Source organism: Megascapheus bottae, chromosome 8 (assembly GCF_031878675.1).
Source record: "Megascapheus bottae isolate mThoBot1 chromosome 8, mThoBot2.hap1, whole genome shotgun sequence".
In the NCBI taxonomy this organism is placed as follows: Eukaryota; Metazoa; Chordata; class Mammalia; order Rodentia; family Geomyidae; genus Megascapheus; species Megascapheus bottae.
This window is the reverse complement of record NC_143516.1, coordinates 25,824,219-25,843,439: the sequence shown is the minus strand read 5'-3', so window position 1 is coordinate 25,843,439 and position 19,221 is coordinate 25,824,219. Positions and strand designations below refer to the sequence as shown.

Genomic DNA, 19,221 nt, shown 5'->3' with positions numbered 1-19,221 from the left:
ACTGAAGTCAATTACCTGCTAAAACTGCTTCTCTCTCCATAAATATTTAGAATAGCATTTCTCAAATTTGTAATGCTCAGATTTCCCACAAAATTATTTTGATGATTTAAATTACAAGGTGAATAACAGCCTTACTTATAATTCCTCCATCTGTTGCATAGACATTCTTAGAAGATTGGAAAGTAAAGAAGGAAGGCAAAGCAACCAATGAAGTGATTACTGATTAGACTCATTATATGTATATTCTATGATAGCACAGATAAGGAATTAGGGATGCGTTCTGGGTTTGTCTAGCGTAACATTATTTCACCTTTTTTAGAAAACTTAATAGTGCTTGGGAAAAAAATATTTGGATCAGAAATTGATGCAGGAATTTCAAATTTATTGAAGTATCTATTTTTACTGTGAAGTTATATTGTATAAAGCTAGACTATTTTTGCCAAATAGTAGAAATTTTGTCGTATCTTATATCTTCTACAGAAGATACAACTAAGCACAACTTGAGTCATTGATCAAACTTAGAAAGTATGTATCTAGTTCATCAAATATATACTAGCACTTGAATTTCTGCCCATTCATGATTTTTTTCCTTTAAAATAATTACACAATGAGATTCAAACAATGAACTAAGCTGCACATTAAACTAAAAACTCAATTACAAAATACCTGTAAAACCTCTACTGAATATTAAGAATTTTAAATATATTGAAATTTCCAAAAATGGTAATATTGCCTAAGTATTTACAGAGTTTTCTATTTCTCTTAGAAAGAAAAGATCATAGGAAATATTTTTATATAAATTATGAATATGTTTTCATGTTCTCTCTGCTTTGTATGTTTTTCTCAAATCTAGTCCATTTTGTTTTGGGAAGGGATTGCCTTTGTAAGACCAAGCTAGTCATGTCCCTGTTTCAGGAAATCAACTTTAAAACAATTGAGTCATGTAGGACTCAGCCAAAGCTTATACCACCAGACATGTTTAAACTACAAGCCAAGAAACAACCTGTGATCCATTGCATCCATTTATTTTCAGAAGCTGTAAAACATCTGCAGTGTTTACCATTGTATTAAACATTTGGTGGATTCTACTTGGAATTCTCTTCATATCTTCTTAACATTTTGCTTTGTTTACATGTCTGTTGTTAGTGACCACAAAGGCCGACAGGCAAAGCACTCCTTGTATAACTTGAGAATCCAGTACATAATCCAGATGCCTAACAAAGAAAGAAGCCAACAAAAGGTGCTGGAAATGTTTCTCAAATTGTCATTGTCCTCTACACAATCTGAAAAACAGACTGCAGTTAACTGAGATTATTACTCAGTAGGAAGATTCAAAATTGGGTTTTTGTTTTAATATTTAAGAAAAATGACTGATATCCAGTACTTTCTTACGTTTTTTAAATGTTTAGTTTTCTTGATTTCAGTAATAGTAGCATTGCTTTTTATTAAACTCTCACTCACAAAGACAAAAGATCATGTACTTATGTTTCAAAAAATATCAGTACCGATATAAGCCTTCAGTTTAAATCGAACAATGTCATCCTTTCAAGAACAAAAGAGAATTCTTAAAAGAGTAGTTTACTTTCTTTAGTGCCAGCAGTAACCTGGTCTTTCCAGTAGATAACTATCATACAACATATCAAAATTCAATGTTACAACTTTGCTGATGAAATTCATATCTAAAGATTTAAGATTTCTTATAAGTACCGCGTGCTAACCGATTGCGCTACTGGAGCTCACTTTGTTATCTGATATATTGAATTTATTTGTATTTTGTTATTTGAAATTTGATAGAGAAGGGGGGAAAACCAAGATGGGTGGGGGGTGTGGGGGGGGGGAGGGAAATGGGTACCAAGACATGTGAAAGGGTATCAATGTACGTGAATTAATGCACCTTCTATCTGGCAAATATCATGTAACTCTTTTACTAATTACAATAAAAAATGCAAAAAAAACTGTTAAAAAAAGATTTAAGATTTCATTCCTCAAATTGTGGCTTTTAATAAATGTTTACATTTGAAAAAGACACTTTCCATTTCAGTGCCTTATGCAGCTACACGTTTTACTAAAAGTTGCAAAGAGCACTGAAGTTCAATACAAGGGTACAGAGTAGTTTTCCCAGAATGTGTTACTATATTACATTCTGGACACTCTGAACTATTGACCTTCCCTATGAAGGAGATGCTGCTCAAATGTCAGTTCATCATGAAGCTGTTTAAGGCAGAAAGCAATTTAAAAGAGCGATTTTAACGTGCACTTGCAAAAGCATGCAAGGCAGACAATTCACGATGAGGGCATATTTTATTTCCATTTAATAAGGGGGAGAGAGAGAGAGAGACTGTATTTTCCTAGCATCCATCCCAGATGTTATTCCCAGAGGTAACAGACATGGAGGAGTGATTTCTCTGATTGAGTATCTGAATTATTTCCCATTGAAGACAGCTTCACATTTATAGCACTTTTCAAAATTTATATATAATGCATGGAGAAATGTTATGTGAACAATAGCATGAGTGGAGCTATAGACTAACAGTAGAATAATCATACCCCTCAGGTTTATTGAGAAGCAGGAAGCAGGCGTGGGTGGCTTCAGCCAAGAGAAGCTGTAATTTCCACCTAACCCAACTTGAGAGACCCTGCAGCAGGTAATTGTACTTTACCAAATGAACTTAATGTACTTTAGAAAGTAAACAAAAAAATAGCTTTGCCAACAAGGTAGGACATTTTCAGACATGGATAAACACATTTCATACTCTTTAAACAGGGCTTAAAGTCCAAAAATATAGTTTATATTGAAATCTTAAGTACAATGTACTGTAGTTGCAAAAAAGTGGAAGAACTTACTTCCAAGAACTTATTGTCATTTCATTTACACATTTCAACTATTCTAAGGGCCAGGGCAGGCTGGATGGAAGAGGGAGGAAAAATGAGAATTGGGGCTTTCTGCCTCCTAAAGCATCATGTAATGGAGATGGGAGCTGCTAGAGAAGTCACTACATGATTTGCTAAATTTGAAAATATGATAATGGTATATCTAATAGTGAAAACAAAAGATATGGTATAGCTTCATAACATGCTGATTCTGAAGTAGTAGTGCAAATCAATACTGATATACTATAAATACAAATTCTCTTTCCAAAAGCAAAGGGTAAAATTTCATTCATTATACATTCAAGTAAAACTTTTCAATTGCCTGGATGAAAAATCAAATATTGACAGATTACTTCAAAGTAAACAACAGATACTGTTGCCAGAAATAAAATGGCAGTGATCCAAATGCATTAAAATGGGATTTAAAAATTGTAAGTGGTAAGTAATCTATTCTTGTAAATTGTTTTCTCTATGATACAGAAAATTAATGCAAAGATTTCTGAAAAACCCTTCCAGGTGATGTCACATGTATGTCATATTAAAATAGCAACTTCAAGGTAAACATTTATTCAACCAAAAGATATTAATGGCTAAGATTCTACATTCAGAATGTAGCACACTTTCCCTGATTAAAATAGGACTGATTTTAGATGGAGCATTGAGTGCTGGTCAGTGACCAGGGAAGGTAAGTTTCACAGAATTAGATTATGTTTGATATCTCAAAAGGATTATTTGTCTATATTATAAAGAATTTTTAAGCTTTAGAAATATTTACTAGAGAGTTATCACAATTTGAATTGGCTTTTGTAGGCACTGGAGACTAATGATGGTACTTATAAAATATTTGGAACCTGAAATTTGAGAAAAGAGAAAGCAGGTATTAGATGAAGAGGAGGAAGTGGAAGTGAGAGGGGCGGAGGAGAAGGAAGAGAGAGAGAAAAAGGAAGGAAGGAAGGAAGGGAGGGAGGGAGGGAGGGAGGGAGGCAGGAAGGAAACAAGGAAGGAAACAAGGAAGGAAGGAAAGGAGATGGACATCCTAATGTAAACTGGTACTGATTTTATATTTCGATATACCATGTTTATAAATTATGTTCAACTTCTTTTTAGGGAATGTTTAAAGATAAATATCATATATCCTTCCATAAGGTGCCCTTCTTTTATATTAGAATAAAACATTCCTAGTGATTTGGTAACCATGGTTTCTCTCAAATCCAAAATGAACTTGATTATCTCACACTCCTTAAGACCAGCCAAGAACTTGGCATCAGCCAAAACTTGTGAGGACATTAATTAACTATAATAAACATGTGTGACAACGACTCATCACATGTGAAAACTCTCTAGTTAAAAGTGAAATCACTAATGATTCAGCCTAATACTATCTAATTCCATTAAGAGTACACAAATTAAATGTTGCTGAAACAAAGAATAAGATAAAAAAGATTAATATAATTGCAACATTTCAAGGCATTTCCTAAGATAGGCAGGAGTTATGATTTATTTTTACTCTATTCCCTCCGATACCAATGAGGCTGCTCTCAGATTAAAACACCTCCAAGCATAATAGAGCCAGTTTTACATAACACATTTTAATATGCACACTGAACATACACATTCACTAAAGATAAATCAATGTTGATTAACATAGTGATTTCACTTACTTGATTCATTATCACTAGCCTTAAACCACAGTCCAATTTATGTGAAATTTCTACACTTCTCACAGTAATGATCAATTGCAAACAATCCCTAGATTTAACAAAAAAAAAGTTCAGTATGGTAACTGTTGTACTGCAACTTTAAAATAAAAATGAAGACAAAATAAAATAAAAATGGAATTGATGTGAATAAAAATAAGAAAATAGATTGGATATTTTCTCATGAGGAAAGGAAGTCAGGAAGAAGATGAATGGGATGGCAAATCCATACTGACTATGGTAATTTGTATATACATTATAAGAATTAAATGTGAAAAAAGATCATTTCAATAAAAAAGTATGTAAAAATATACTTAACATAATGGACCCTTGATTATCTTTTTGTGCTAAAACAGGATGCTAATTTTGTAATGGAGAATAAACTACTTCTCAGGCTCCACATTGTTTCCCCATTATAATGACCTCTTTTGAGTACTGAGATTGTGGGCTCACTGTAACTCCCATCAGAAAGTTTACCTACTTCAGTAAGAACTGTTTTATGACCTCAAACAGGGGGATACAGCACTACAGAATATTGAAAGCAAATTGTAACCCTGCCTTAGAGATAAAAATATATCTTCTACAACTTTAAAAGACCAAGTATAAATAGGATAATCACCAAGTTGTTAGACTTTACTAACTATTAAATGGATAGTTGAGCAAGTATACTTCCTTCAGTTAGTAAGGCTCCTTGGAGAGGTGCAATTAATATATATATAAACAACTCAATGCCTGAGTGTTGGTTGCTCAAGGCTGTAATTCCTGCTACTCAGCAAGAAGAGATCTGAGGATCACAGTTCAATGCTAACCTGGGCAAGAAAGGCCATGACATTCTTATCTCTGATTAACCATCAACAACAGGAACTAAAGCTGTGGGGTAGTCTTAAAAAAAGAAAAAAGACAAAAAAAAAAACCCACTGCATTGTAATGTATATTCAAATAACTTGTAACAATATATTATAGAAAAGATACATAAAACATTACTTTGTATTTTATTCCATTCTTAGTGTTCAGTTCACCTACTGCTGTTTTCAACACTTGGTTTCAGGTATGGTGAGGAAATAACAAAGAAAATATATCTGTAACTGGGTGCTGGTGATGGCTCAAACTTAGAATCCTAGCTATTCAGTAGGCTGAGATCTGAGGATCATAGTTCAAAGATAGCCTGGAAACAAACGTCCTTTAATACACATATTTCCAGTAAACCACCAGAAAACCGGAAGTTGTGCTGTGGCTTAAAGTGGTAGAGCACTAGCCTTGAACTGAAATGTTCAGGGACAGTGCCCAGCGCATATTGAAGCTCCAGAACTGATGGGGGGGGGGGAGGGAGAGAGAGACAGAGAGAGGAGACAGAGACAGACACAGAGAGAGACACAGAGACAGAGAGACAGAGAGAGAGACAGAGAGAGAGACAGAGACAGAGAGCGACAGAAAGAGACAGAGACAGAGACAGAAACTGTGACAGAGAGGAGAGAAGATCCTACGGTGGCCATCAAGCAGTTGAAAAAATTGTCAACAATCGAATTTTTCTGTATGAAGTATTTATTTATCATGTTGTGGCACTGTGTAGTGACAGTTCTTCATCTACTATGATAGTATTACTGAGGAAGATAATTCCCAAGTAGCACAAGAGTTTTCAGTGTTACTCAAACAAAAGAAATCTCTCAAAAAATTACCTCCTGCAGTTATCAAGAGATTTTTTTCTTTATGCTGAAAAAAAAAGTTCATCAAACACACCTTCAAAGAAAGATTCCAGATTCATAATAGAATGGTAGTAAGTATTGACACTGTTCCTGTACCAGCTGAATTATGACATAACCAAAATAGAGACTTCCTAGAGCAGTTTTTCACATTGTATGCCCCATAGTTTGACACTGTAATGTTGGGTGGATATTATCCAATACTGTTATGAAATATTTCTAAGGTGGAGTCTTACCTGCACATTTTGTTCTGGTGATCAGCGGCGGTCCTGGCAGTCCGGTTCCACCTTCACCAGGTCTTGTAAGTAGGACACGGATCTCATATTCAGTATCTGGATCTAAATGCCACAGCTTGTATGTCGGCGCATTAACTGCATGGGTTTCTGTCCAGGATCCTGATGTCATGCGATATTCTACTTCCTTCAGGATAATGGGTCCATCACCAATGATAGAGTTGGCATTTAGTTGAATCAGTAGATATGTAGGCCCAACGCCAAGCAGTTGAGGAGGAGCAATGGGTCTTGGTGGTTCTGTAAGAGATGCATGTACACTCTCATTAGGAAAAAAAAAGTCCAAAATGTGACAATACAAAAATGTGTCAGCATCTGCAAAACACTAAAGACAATGAATCATTCATTAAGAAGCATAAATAAGTGTCGAAAAGAAAGTCAGATGAACAACCTGGCCACTGGACTTCTTTTTTTTTTTTTTAAGTTTTGAAAACTTTTGCATGTACTCTTTTCACAAAAAGAATCCTTGCTTCTCTGTGGTATAAACTTATAAACGACAGTACAGAAAGGACATGAAGAACATCTACTTGGCGATCAATGCCTCATAAGATCCAAATGGAAAGAGCATATTATTAATACCCTGCTTCATGTAAAAATTAAAATGGCCAGGTTAGGTAAGTAGGTAGGTAGGTAGATTGATCCACTGATAAGATCCAACAGATAAGAAAGAAAGAGAACAAGAAAGAAAGAGAAAAAGAAAGGAAAAGAAAGAAAGATACACAGATAGATATTTTTGTTCCTTATTTCTTCACAGTACCAGCAGATAAGAGAAGGAGCTATATTTGACCAAGTTGCTGATTTCTTTTTATTGTAATTAATAGAAGGGTTACAGTTATATTTGCCAAATAGAAGGTACAATACTTCACAAACATTGATAACCCTTCTCATGTTTTCGTCCCTATTTCCCTTCCCCCCCATGTTGTTTTCCCCCTTCCCTTTCCTATTTCAAATAAGCAAATAAATGTATATACAATATGCCAGCTAACAAGGTAAGATACTGTAACAATATGAGAATAACCAAGGGACAACAAAAGAGATGAGAAATAACATAGTTCACTAAAACAAGAATCGCACATTATATAGCTCTTGTTTTCATATCCTGGAGGTCCTTTCATTTAGCCTCATCCTATATGGCAAGGCACTGATTTTTACATACTTACCTCACAGAGTGGGAAAATGAAATTGACACCATGGAAAAAAATCACAAATTTCTATTTAACCTTAGCCTCTGAGAGGGACATTTGGTAAAGCAGCCTTAGATCTGTCAGTATGTCTTTCATGGGAAATACAATGACATGAAATTCTAATGAATGGACTGAGAATGAAAGGGATGCCTTTAACTTCTAAAACACTTCTCACACTTCACCGAGAAGTTAAAAGAGTATGAAGCAAAATGTTACTCTTCTAAACCAGTAACTGCCATAAAATTGATTTAAAGATTGCTTTTTTTTTTTTTTTTTTGCCAGTCCTGGGCTTGAGCTCAGGGCCTGAGCACTGTCCTTGGACTTTCTGAAGGCTAGAGCTCTACCACTTGAGCCTCAGCATCACTTCTGGCTTTTTTCTATGTATGTGGTACTGAGGAATCAAACCCAGGTCTTCGTGCATACTAGGTAAAGCACTCTACCACTAGGCCAAACTCCCAACCCTAAACATTATTTTTTAATAGAGCAAACATTGTAAAGGAAAATCTGAATGCAACCACAAAATACTTCCCTCACACTAATCAACCTACACAAAGGTGGACTGGAGAAGAAACCAATATAGGTTAACATTTAGGTACAGACCGGCTCTGTGATATTATCCACTGGCAATACATGATATTCAGAAACTATGATTTAAAAAACCCTCACATTCTTATGTAAGTCTAAATGAATCAAGAGTTTTCAGCTTGTAATTCTGCTGTTATGGACAGAAATATCTGGCACAGATCTCTACAATGAGACAGATTAGTTGTCTCAAGCTGATTTAATTCATCTAAGTTCACAGAAGCGAAAATAATTTCCACGAATACGCCATGATTCAGTGCAAATATTTACTGAGTAACTGCTCCTATTGAGTCTTTGTAGATATTAGGCATCCATAACATTGTGAAGGAAGAATGGACAATGTAAACTAAATTCAGTATGAAATTAGCATAAAACAAATAGCACATTTGAGTTGAATACATTTTTTTCACTTCAAAAATCACCTTAATGCCAGGCACAGTGGCTCATGCCTGTAATCCTCTCTACTCAGGAGCCTGAGATCTGAGGATCACAGTTCAAAGCCAGCCTGGGTACTGAAAAGTCTCTGAGACTCTTGTCTCCAATTAATCATTAAAATAGAAGTTGTGCTATGGCTCAAAGAGGTAGGGCAGTAGCCTTGACCTGAAGAGCTCAGGGACAATATCCAGGCCCAATGATTAAGTTCCATGACAGACAACAAAAAAAAAAGAAAAAGAAAAAAAATCACCTTAACCATACAAGTAATGTTTTATTAAATAATCAGCTCCTTAAGGCTGTACCCTTCAAACTAGCTATTTAAAGAACAATACAACTGTTTGATTGACTACACTTATGCTTAAAGAGAAAATAAACACAAATGTGTACGACAACCATCATACACATTTAGAACAACTTATAAGAAAGTATAGTTCTTTACACCTGATTTTAATGTGGTAAAGAGAAAATCTAGTCTTTTTTGCGAACTGATTTAGTAATATGAAGTTAAAGTTGTACCCCGGGTAAATTATTTTCTATCTTACAATGGAATTCTATGAAGCTTTTCTCAAAAATAAAGAAAGAAAGAAAGAAAGAAAGAAAGAAAGAAAGAAAGAAAGAAAGAAAGAAAGAAAGGAAAGAGCTAAAGTAAGCCGAAATAGTTTCAAAGTTTCACTTATCAGATAAAATGATATTCATTTCATTTCAAAATAAAATCTTACCAACTAGCCTAAAGCTCTGAACTTTAGAGTTTTCTAATATTTTTATTTTAGTCAGGAAGAAAGACATAATTTTCTCTAAATCCTGAACTATAAAGGGGATATGCATAAGCGGAAGCATGCAAATGTTTTCCCATCTCTAAATGTTAGCCATATTTTAAAAAACATACTGTACTTGGTTAATAAGCTGGGTGGCCTCATGAGTACCACATTTGTTTTCATTCCAGATGGCTCATATATGGACTAATTTAAGTTAAAATAGAAAACAATGATAAGTCCACAGTTCTGGAATTCTATGCCAGAGCCACAATACCTCACTCATTTTACAGTTCAGCATTGCTCTAAGCAGTTCTGGAACTGAGCATGCTGTTGAACAGGAAGAAATAATTCATGAATAACATTCATTAATTTACAAATTAATAGGTTTTTCAGAAACCTAGCCTTATGTTTTTCTATGCAATATGAGATCGAGCCTTTGACACTCTTGATACTTTGCCATAGAAAATAAAGAGCATCATCTTGTTTTTCCCCATCATTTCCCTAATTCAAATAAACAAATAAAGGATGTACCAGTGTAATGGCAATACTCACAAGACAATACTGTAGGAAAGGAACTTTGCAACTTGGTGGGGGGGGGGAGTGAGGGAAAGTGGGAGAAAAAACATGGGAAGGGGTAACATTGTTTAAGAAGTAATGTACTCATCACCTTATGAATGTAAATGTAACCTTTATACATAACTCTATACTGATAAAATAATTTAAGAAATACTGCAAGGAGTTGCCATCTAGTAAAATAAAATAGCAAGCAAGATTTGAGAGCGAAGGAGACGGGAAGGAGAGGAAAGGAGACAGAAGCTACAGCTAACCACAATATTCCAAACAAACATTTGGTTTCTATGGTTACTTTCTTTACACAGTGACATATCAATACAATAAAATTTGGAATGAGGAAGATAACTTTCAATACACACAGTCCTATATACTCAAAGCACAGAAATTGTGATCAAGTTATTTAACTTGGCATTATACAAAAGAGTTTTTAAATGTTTAATACTTCTAAATAAAACCTCAAGCCCTATCAGTGATACTAATTGCTTCTTTTTTGTCCAGTGGGTACATACATTTTAAAACCAGAAATGAATATTCAACATTAGTATTCTGTGAGAGTAAGTGTGGTCATCTCAGGAAAGGCAGCAAGGCCATGTGGCCAGTTTCCTATTTCACAGCTATGTCACACACAAAAAAGGGGGTCAATCTCAGATGCAAAGCACTAGCTCCAATTCTGAATGGTGCTGATATTACAGGAGTCCACCAAACATATGCACTGAATAGCAGCATGACTATGAAAAGGAAAACTCACATTAATGAGAGTAATATACCACTACATATTAATTTTTTATGTTGGAGGCAAAAACTAGATTTATATTAGCATATGTACTTTGTTTTTGGACCCTTGAGAGCAAGGAGATTTATTTATAAAATCCCTATTCATTTCGATAAATTATACATGAATTTTAATCAGTTAGCAAATGAACAAGTAATTGTTCTGCAGCAATATTAATATTCTTCATAACTTAATACAACACTAGACCCAAAGGTATGGTGGAAATAAATCCCAAGTGCACACTAAGTATGAAGTGAAGCATGCAATCGCAAAAATACAAGATAAACTTTACCAATTAATGACTTACATTCATTATTCTAGTGCCTACCTTTTATAATGTCACAGTTATATATTTCAATTAACTTACTAATTTTGTATTTCAAATACTTTTTTTCATTAGGTAGTGAAACTCAAGCAAATCACTATAAAAATGTATTCTCATCCAGAAAATATCAATATACTATTGGTATTTTACAAGCATGTGTTGCTTATCAAGTGTCACCTAATCAATAAAATGCAGAATCACAAACAGAAGTCACAAAGCCAGAAAATGTCAGTAACAAAGTAAATGTCAAGGCAAATAACACTTCTACATCCATTTTCCAAGTAGAGAAACAAAACACCTTGTGATTCTATTTCTCTCCTAATGGTTTTTGTTTGTCAATGAAGCCTTAGCATGAAATATTCTAAGATTAACTCTCTCACTAGAGAAGTAGGCAGTGATGTCCCTTCAGTCTCCTGGGTCCTCTGGAGCAAATTACAATAAGCTTTGTTGCAATTTTTGCTACTTTAAGAGGGAAAAAATCTATTATTTTATTGTTCTTGAACCCAGTAAACTAAATCAGGAGCACTCAATCAAAATAAAAATGTCAGAGAATTCTACTCCTTGCCACTCCAAGATCCTAAGCAAAAGGAATGAATTGTGTCTGCCGGTGTACGTGGTTTTATTTCAAACCCCTCTGGCCAATGATCCCCTTCCGTTCTCCATTCCTGTCTCTAGTAAGTGGTATGTATTTGCAGAAAATTGTGAATGCATTGGGGACACATGCACAATTCAAGATAGGCTCACCATTCCTAACTCCTGAACATAAGCACATCTGAAAATACTATCAAGAAATATAATGTAACATTCAGTTGGTTTCCCTCATTTGTCATAATCAGTAGAAACCTTGGGCTCTCCTAGCAGAGATTTGCAATAGAGCAAAACCTTGATACAAAAGGCCATATAGTAGGACGCTAAATGAAAGGATCTCTAGGATATAGAAACATAAGCCATAGAATGAATGATTGTTGTTCTTAAGGTACTATGTTATCTCTCATCTCTTTTGTTGTCCCTTGGTTATCTCATATTGTTACAGTATCTCACTTTGCTACCTGATATATCGGATATATTTGTATTTGATTATTTGAAATTGGATAGGGAATGGGGGAAAACAAAATGAGGGGTGGGGGTGGGGGTGAGGGAAATGGGTACCAAGACATGTGAAAGGGTATCAATGTATGTGAATTAATGCACCATCTATCTGGCAAATATCATGTAACCCTTCTATTAATTACAATAAAAATATATGAAACAAAACAATGAAAACCCAATACAATTTGGGAACATTTTCAGCCTGTGATAGGCATGGAGCAGGAGGATCTCCTTCACCCTGCGAGAGATAGCTTAAGCATTATGATTTCTAGTTACTTTGGTAAGGGTGTGACTCAAGTGACAGATCATTAACCTTGAGTAAAAATCTTGAGCAAGAATGAAGAATGCGAAGCCCGGTAGCCTTGAGCTGAAGAGCTCAGCGACAGCACTTGGGCCAAGGGAGGTGACTCATGCCTGTAATCCTAGCTACTCATGAAGCTGAGATCTGAGTATCACAGTTCAAAGCCAGCCAGAGCACTAAAGTCTGTGAGACTCTTCTTTCCAATTAACCATTAGAAAACCAGAATTGGTGCTGTGAGCTGAAGAGCTTAGGGACAGCGCCCAAACCCAGAGTTAAAGCCCTAAGACTGGGAAAAAAAATATGAAGCCCTAGGATCAGGCATGAGTACCAGCACATACATACATACATACATACATACATACATACATACATACATACATACATAATTTCCTAATGCTTTAGGCAGATGAAGTGATTCTTTTAAATGACTGAAAGTTATCTATATTACTTTTCACTAATTATTTGTCATGGTAGGAATAAAAAAAATAAGATGAGGAACATTGAAATAGCCCCAGAAGTAATGCTATTTTAGAATGTAGAAATTATATTAAAATTTAATGCTAGACTATATGCAGGAGACAAATTTTTATTTGGTACAATTTTATTAATTAAGCAGATAATTTGAAAAAACTTTATATTTTCTTTGTATTCATCTCACTGAAATTTTAGTCCAAATGTGATTGTTACATAATATATTCACTTCTCTTATTGTTTAAATTCACTCTCTATATTTATGTAAGGAAGAATAGACAGTAGAGAAATTGATAGAAAGAAAAAATAACATCATTAAACCAAATATTTCGGGAATTTAATTTATGAGCTACCCTAGAATAATTTTTGCATTATCCTTCAATGAGATAAGAGGATAAGTGAATAGTATCTGAGGGTTTTCAGACAGGAAATAACATCAGTGATGAAGAGGAAGATAATCTTCACTTCATTATGAACAGAAAGTAGATCATTTATAAAGAGGAGCAGTTTCTTTGGGCAGCATACTTGCATTTTATTGTTCTTCAAATGCTGGAAACATGAAGTAAACATTTGAAAACATTTCGAGTTATTTAACAAGATTCTACCTGTATCCTCAATTATGGGCTCTCACCTAGGTTCATGTTGTAAAGAGCAATATACTTTCATGGTTTTCATATTTTTCCCAACAGTTAACATTTTCAATCCCAACAAATTCCTTAGATTCTAAGAATCATCATTTAGAGATGGTAATATTTCTATACTGTTTTTTGGGGGGAGGAGCAGTCCTGGAGCTTGAACTCAGGACCTGAGCCCTGTCCTTGGGGTTTCTCAAGGCTAGAGCTCTACCACTTGAATCACAGAACCACTTCTAGCTTTGTCTATGTATGTGGTACTGAGGAATCGAACCTGAGTCTTTGTGCATGCTAGACAAGCACTCTACCACTAGGCCACGCTCCTGACCCACTTGTGTAATTTTATTTACAAAATTTTTCTTCAGGTGCTGAAATTAAGTGTGCTGAAAGTAAGATTTACTACCTCTGATTCTGAGCCATGTAGCCAGGCAATTGCTCTGACATTGATACACAGCACCTACAAAATGTTACTATTTAATTAAAGGAGTTAGTTGACTGGAAAGTAAGAATACTTTCTAAACAACTGCTTAGTGACCAACTGGCATTACAAGATATATGTAGCTTGTAAAAAAGCTCCCAGCTACAAATATAGAACTAATTCTTATTTTGTCTTTTAGCCAAATCAAATAATTTGATTTGATATAAAATTTTTAAATGCTTTTTAAAAGCATTTCCACAGAAAAAAATCCCCCCATATCTTCAAAGATATCTGAATATATAAAATACATACAAATACAAATAAAATTTGAACACATTAATCATATAAAATATATAACTGAAACTTAATATCTGAAAACAGCTACATGTTACAGATTATTTCAATGAATAGTAAAATAATATCTAAGAGATAGATAGTCCAAACTGCAAATGACAAGAACACTTAGAACAGCCATTCCCAGAAACCTGTAAATGTTTTAACAAGTGAAAAAATAATGTAGCTATTTTCACTGCATAGATCATTTTAGGATAATATTTATGATAGGCAACATTCCTTCCTACTTATAAATATACATTATAACTGACTTTAAAGTAAAGAGAGATAGTTTATTAATACACAAACACATATATACATACCTATCTTGTCAATAGATTTCTTTTAAGTATATAATAAAACCCGCTTTATCTAACTATATGCTTTCATTGCTTGTTTTATATTTTAGACATTTACAACTGTTGTCTCTTTATGTTTTGCACAACCACTTTTATGAAAAATAATGAACTGCATTATCATTTTTATGATACTAGGAGACAACCAAAGCTAAGCATATAAAACTAAACACAGAATCGCATATTAGGTAAGCCCAGTTTCCCAAATCTCATGGTTATTTTAAATTGTTTAAGAAGGTTGTGTTGGGATTCAGGACACCTCATGCCAGTCAAAGCCAAACCATACAGAATTTGGTAAATGGATACCTTCAGAGAAATTTGTCCAAAGAAGAGTAACTTGTCAAAACAAAGACAGAGTCACAGGGACAGGAGGGCACATATCGGTAATCCTAGTACTTGGGAAACTAAAACAGGTAAACCATGAGGTTATGGTCACTTCAGAATACACAGCAAGTTGCAGGCCATCCTGACATTATTAATATGAAGACAGCTTGTTTGGCTGGGTATGGTGGCTCATGCCTGTAATTCTAGCTACTCAGGAGGCTGAGATCTGAGGATCAAGGTTCAAAGCCAGCTAGGGCACAAAGGGACCTGAGACTCCAATCTCCAATTAACCTCTAGAAAACTGGAAGTGGGACTTGGCTTAAGAGTAGGGAGATAGCCTCAAGCTGAAGAGCTCAGGGACAGCACCAAAAACAGTTCAAGCCCCATGACAGCCCACACCCAAAAAAGATATCATGTGTGAAAATCAGCAAAATCTAATCAGTTCTGTCAACTCTTCCAAAAGTAACTAAAACCAAGCATTCACAAAGAATGGATTCTTATAGATATGGTTAACTGATTAGTATGATACCATTACATATCTTACTCTTTGTGAGGAAATCTATCCTATGAAGATACATCAATTATTGATCACTCTTGGTTCTGTTTGTGCAAGGGGTAGCAGTACTTAATTGAGGGGGAGAGATAAGCAAAGGGGCCACTGATACTTTCTTCTATACCTCAGTTGGTCAGATTCTCTCTATTTTGTTTAAAGTAACAACTGAAAAGACCTTATCATGGAATATAAACAGAACCAGTTCTTGATAATTTAACCCCCGTGAGTATTCTCCCAGCAGAGAAAATAAAATGGAAACAGGTAAGTATAGCTATTTTGTATCTTTACTCCCATTAATATTTTTTTGCGGGGGAAATCGGTCATGGGGCTTGAACTCTGAGCCAGTGCCACTTCTGGTTTTCCAGTAGTTAATTGGAGATAAGAGTCTTACGGGACTTGCATGCCTGGGCAGGCCTTGAACCAAGATCTTCAGATCTCAGCCTGTGGAGGAGCTGGGATACAGATGTAAGCCATGGGCACCAGCACTCCCATTTATTTTGCCTGAAGAGGTGGAAATGTTTCTCCCTATTTTCCATTTCTTACCTTTATTCTATTAAAATTGCTTGCCTTTATTCATGTATACACACAAATACACATTTATTATATAGATATGTGTTCATATAGAATTGAAATCATATCAGAGAATATATGTATATCTATGCATAGGTATATTTGTATAATTGTTTTTGCATAGGGGCACACTTACAAGCTTGCACACACACATGCACACATACATATTCCTTGAAGAAGAAAAAAGACATATATACATTTTTTTTTGGCTTAAAAAACCTTAGGTAAGGACAAGAAGAAATTCTTGTGGTAAATATGTCATTCTTCATATTAAACAACCTTACATTTTTGCATCTGAAGTCATTATGCAAGGTGTATTCATTTTCTAAATCTTCAAGATCTGTAGAATCAAAGTATTTAATCTCTATGGCATTGCTTTTACTTGCTGTCAAAATGCTGACATAAGAAGAATCATTTCAGTAATGAAATTGGAAATTTTGCATATTGAATTTTATATCCTATGCATTACTAGGGCATTTTATTCACTATGACTCAAAAACACTGCTGAAATAACTTTATTACCTGCCTGAAATAAAAAGGTACAAAAGCAAAATACTATTTTTGATCAGTCAGCAAAAATAAAAAACAAGGTTAGAATCATATGTAAGCTACATAAAAAGGTGAAGGGATTTTGAGAAGTAAAGTTTATTGCTTTGGGACCCATGAAATAAATCTGTAAGATAATTAAATTTGTACCTTATTTTCTCCAAAATCTACCCTCTTCCTATGTATTATCTATGAAATGAATTGGTTGCAGAATGATTGAATATTGTGGAAATTTAACATTTCACAAACATTCTTCTCAGTATAATAAGCTGACAGGGAACATTATTAAACACTATAATGAAAATTGTAGGTCCTTTCCTACAAGGTGTACATTAATAAGTATAGGAGAGTTTTCCTATAATCATTTAATCCGCATTTCAGCTTTCTTAGAGCTTAAACTGTTCTTAACATTTCAGAGAAAGAACATCCAGGTAATTCGAAGAATAACAATCAAGTCAGTAGCAAAACTAGGGAAGTTTTCAATCTATGCTTGGTTTCCTAAGTCTAAAGCCATAAATAAATAATCACATCACCATCTCAATAGTCTTCTTTAGGAGGTAGAAATCTGGAGAATGAATAGAAGGGGATTTAGTTTGGAAATGAAAATATACATTTTATTTGCATGTTAATGTCTCAGTTACACAGCAAAGATCATGTTTCCATTCTAGACTATTGTAAAGGAATTTGGAACACAATAACTCCATTTATATTTATTTTATAATACTACATTTTAAGACAAAATGGCTGCTTGTAGTAAAGGAAGGCATCAAAAGGAAAATATCAGCAAGAACAGTGATTCCTCTACAAATGCTTGGGGACCATATGCACCAAAACATAGCTTGTGAGAAAGGGTTGGCCAGGCATACAAGTGAAATTCGGAAACTTTTAATGCAAAAATAATTGTGATGGCATAGTGAGGTCAAATATACAATATCTTAGTCATATTAATAAGAGATATACAGGAATAATTATAGACTAGCTAAATCTCTATTATTGATATTTTTTATTTTTATTGGTTCTGGGGTTTGACCTCAGGACCTGTATTTATTATATAGGCACTGTATCCCTTGAGACCTGTCCTTTTGCTTCCCTTCTTTTGTGGATAAGTCCTCTCATTTACAGGTCAAGCTGGACCATACACTCTTCCTCCTATTCTTCTTATATATCTGGGATGAGAAGCTTGTACCACTAGATCTATATCCTTTTGTATGAGTTAGCCTTGAACTTCGATCTTTCCTATCCCAAGCAACCAAATAGCTAAGAATATAAGAATATGCCACTGTGCCCAGCCAATTGTTGATACTTTTTAAGGATTTTTTTTTTCCATGGGAGATTGGACCTAGGATGTTGCACTGGCTAGGCAAGCATTTTGCCACTGAGCTATATCCCAGTCCTTTTTCAAGGATTTTTTTTTCAGTGCTGGACCTCATTTGAGAAGCAAGAACTCTGCCACTTGGACAAAATTATCAGCCTTTTAAAGACGTTTTATAATGTAGTGGAGGCATACAGAAGTATACATTTATTGTGATGTGTTTATTTATAAATTACTTTCATGTATATCTACATAATACTTCAATAATCACTAACATAATTCAAAATTACAGGGGAAAATAAACAAAGTGAAGTCCAAAAAATTCACTAATTCCCATCTTCAAAGTACCCCCAAGAAGAATCTCATGCTGAGGTCTTTAAGGATTGTACCCCAATGCAAAAATGTAATAGAGGGAATATGGAGTGACACAACAGAAAGAACATGAGAGATTGGTATTGCCATATGATTCCATCAAAGATGTTTGGGTCATTCAAAACACCACCATGCTGAGCATCAGAGGATGATTTTAATATTCATAGGAAATGAAGATTAAGTGCTGATAGACATTCTTTGCTTAGTAAGCACACTGTCTTCAGAAAGAGAATAAGTTATTAAGTTTTTTTCTTTCATTTCCCTCCCCCAACAACTAACTCTGAAATATGAGATTTTTCATTAAGAGGAATGATAACATCATTTCTTTGCTTTGCATAAACTATTCTTGTGTCTGGCTATTCCAAGATTGTAACAAAGATTGCCTGGCCTTGGATCTAAGTTAAATAAAAACTGTAAATGCCTATGCATCTGCATGAGTATGGCTACCATGCTACTTGTCTAGGCAAAGTACAGTTGAAAACAAGAGCCAAGCATTTAAAAGTAAATGTACCAGTTCATATAGTGACAAGATAATAACCAGAGAAATGTAATATTGAATGTCATTTAAATTTAAGAGGAAAATCTCACAAATCTTTTTTTCTTATTCTTATTTATTTAAATATTGCTTCAAGTAACATTTTTTAATGCTAGCATAATGAATTAATTCTTACGTAGTATTACCATATAGAAAAATTAAAAGAATAGTGTGGCAGTGGCTCACACCTATAATCCTAGCTACAATGTGGGCTGAGATCTGAGG

The 19,221-nt window shown here is 34.5% G+C and overlaps 1 protein-coding gene and 1 long non-coding RNA gene across 10 annotated transcripts in view; one reads left to right on the top strand and one right to left on the bottom strand.

Moving 5' to 3' along the window:
- Positions 1-19,221, top strand: part of LOC150059682 (uncharacterized) — a 722,023-nt gene that overhangs the window by 345,647 nt on the left and 357,155 nt on the right. The gene's annotated exons all lie outside the window — the stretch shown is intronic.
- Positions 1-19,221, bottom strand: part of Ptprk (protein tyrosine phosphatase receptor type K) — a 496,079-nt gene that overhangs the window by 196,859 nt on the left and 279,999 nt on the right. For all 9 annotated transcript variants that reach the window (XM_090338157.1, XM_090338149.1, XM_090338150.1 and 6 more), the window contains exon 7: positions 6,505-6,798. In XM_090338157.1, coding sequence (XP_090194283.1) covers positions 6,505-6,798 — 294 coding nt within the window. The remainder of the gene's footprint in view (positions 1-6,504; positions 6,799-19,221) is intronic.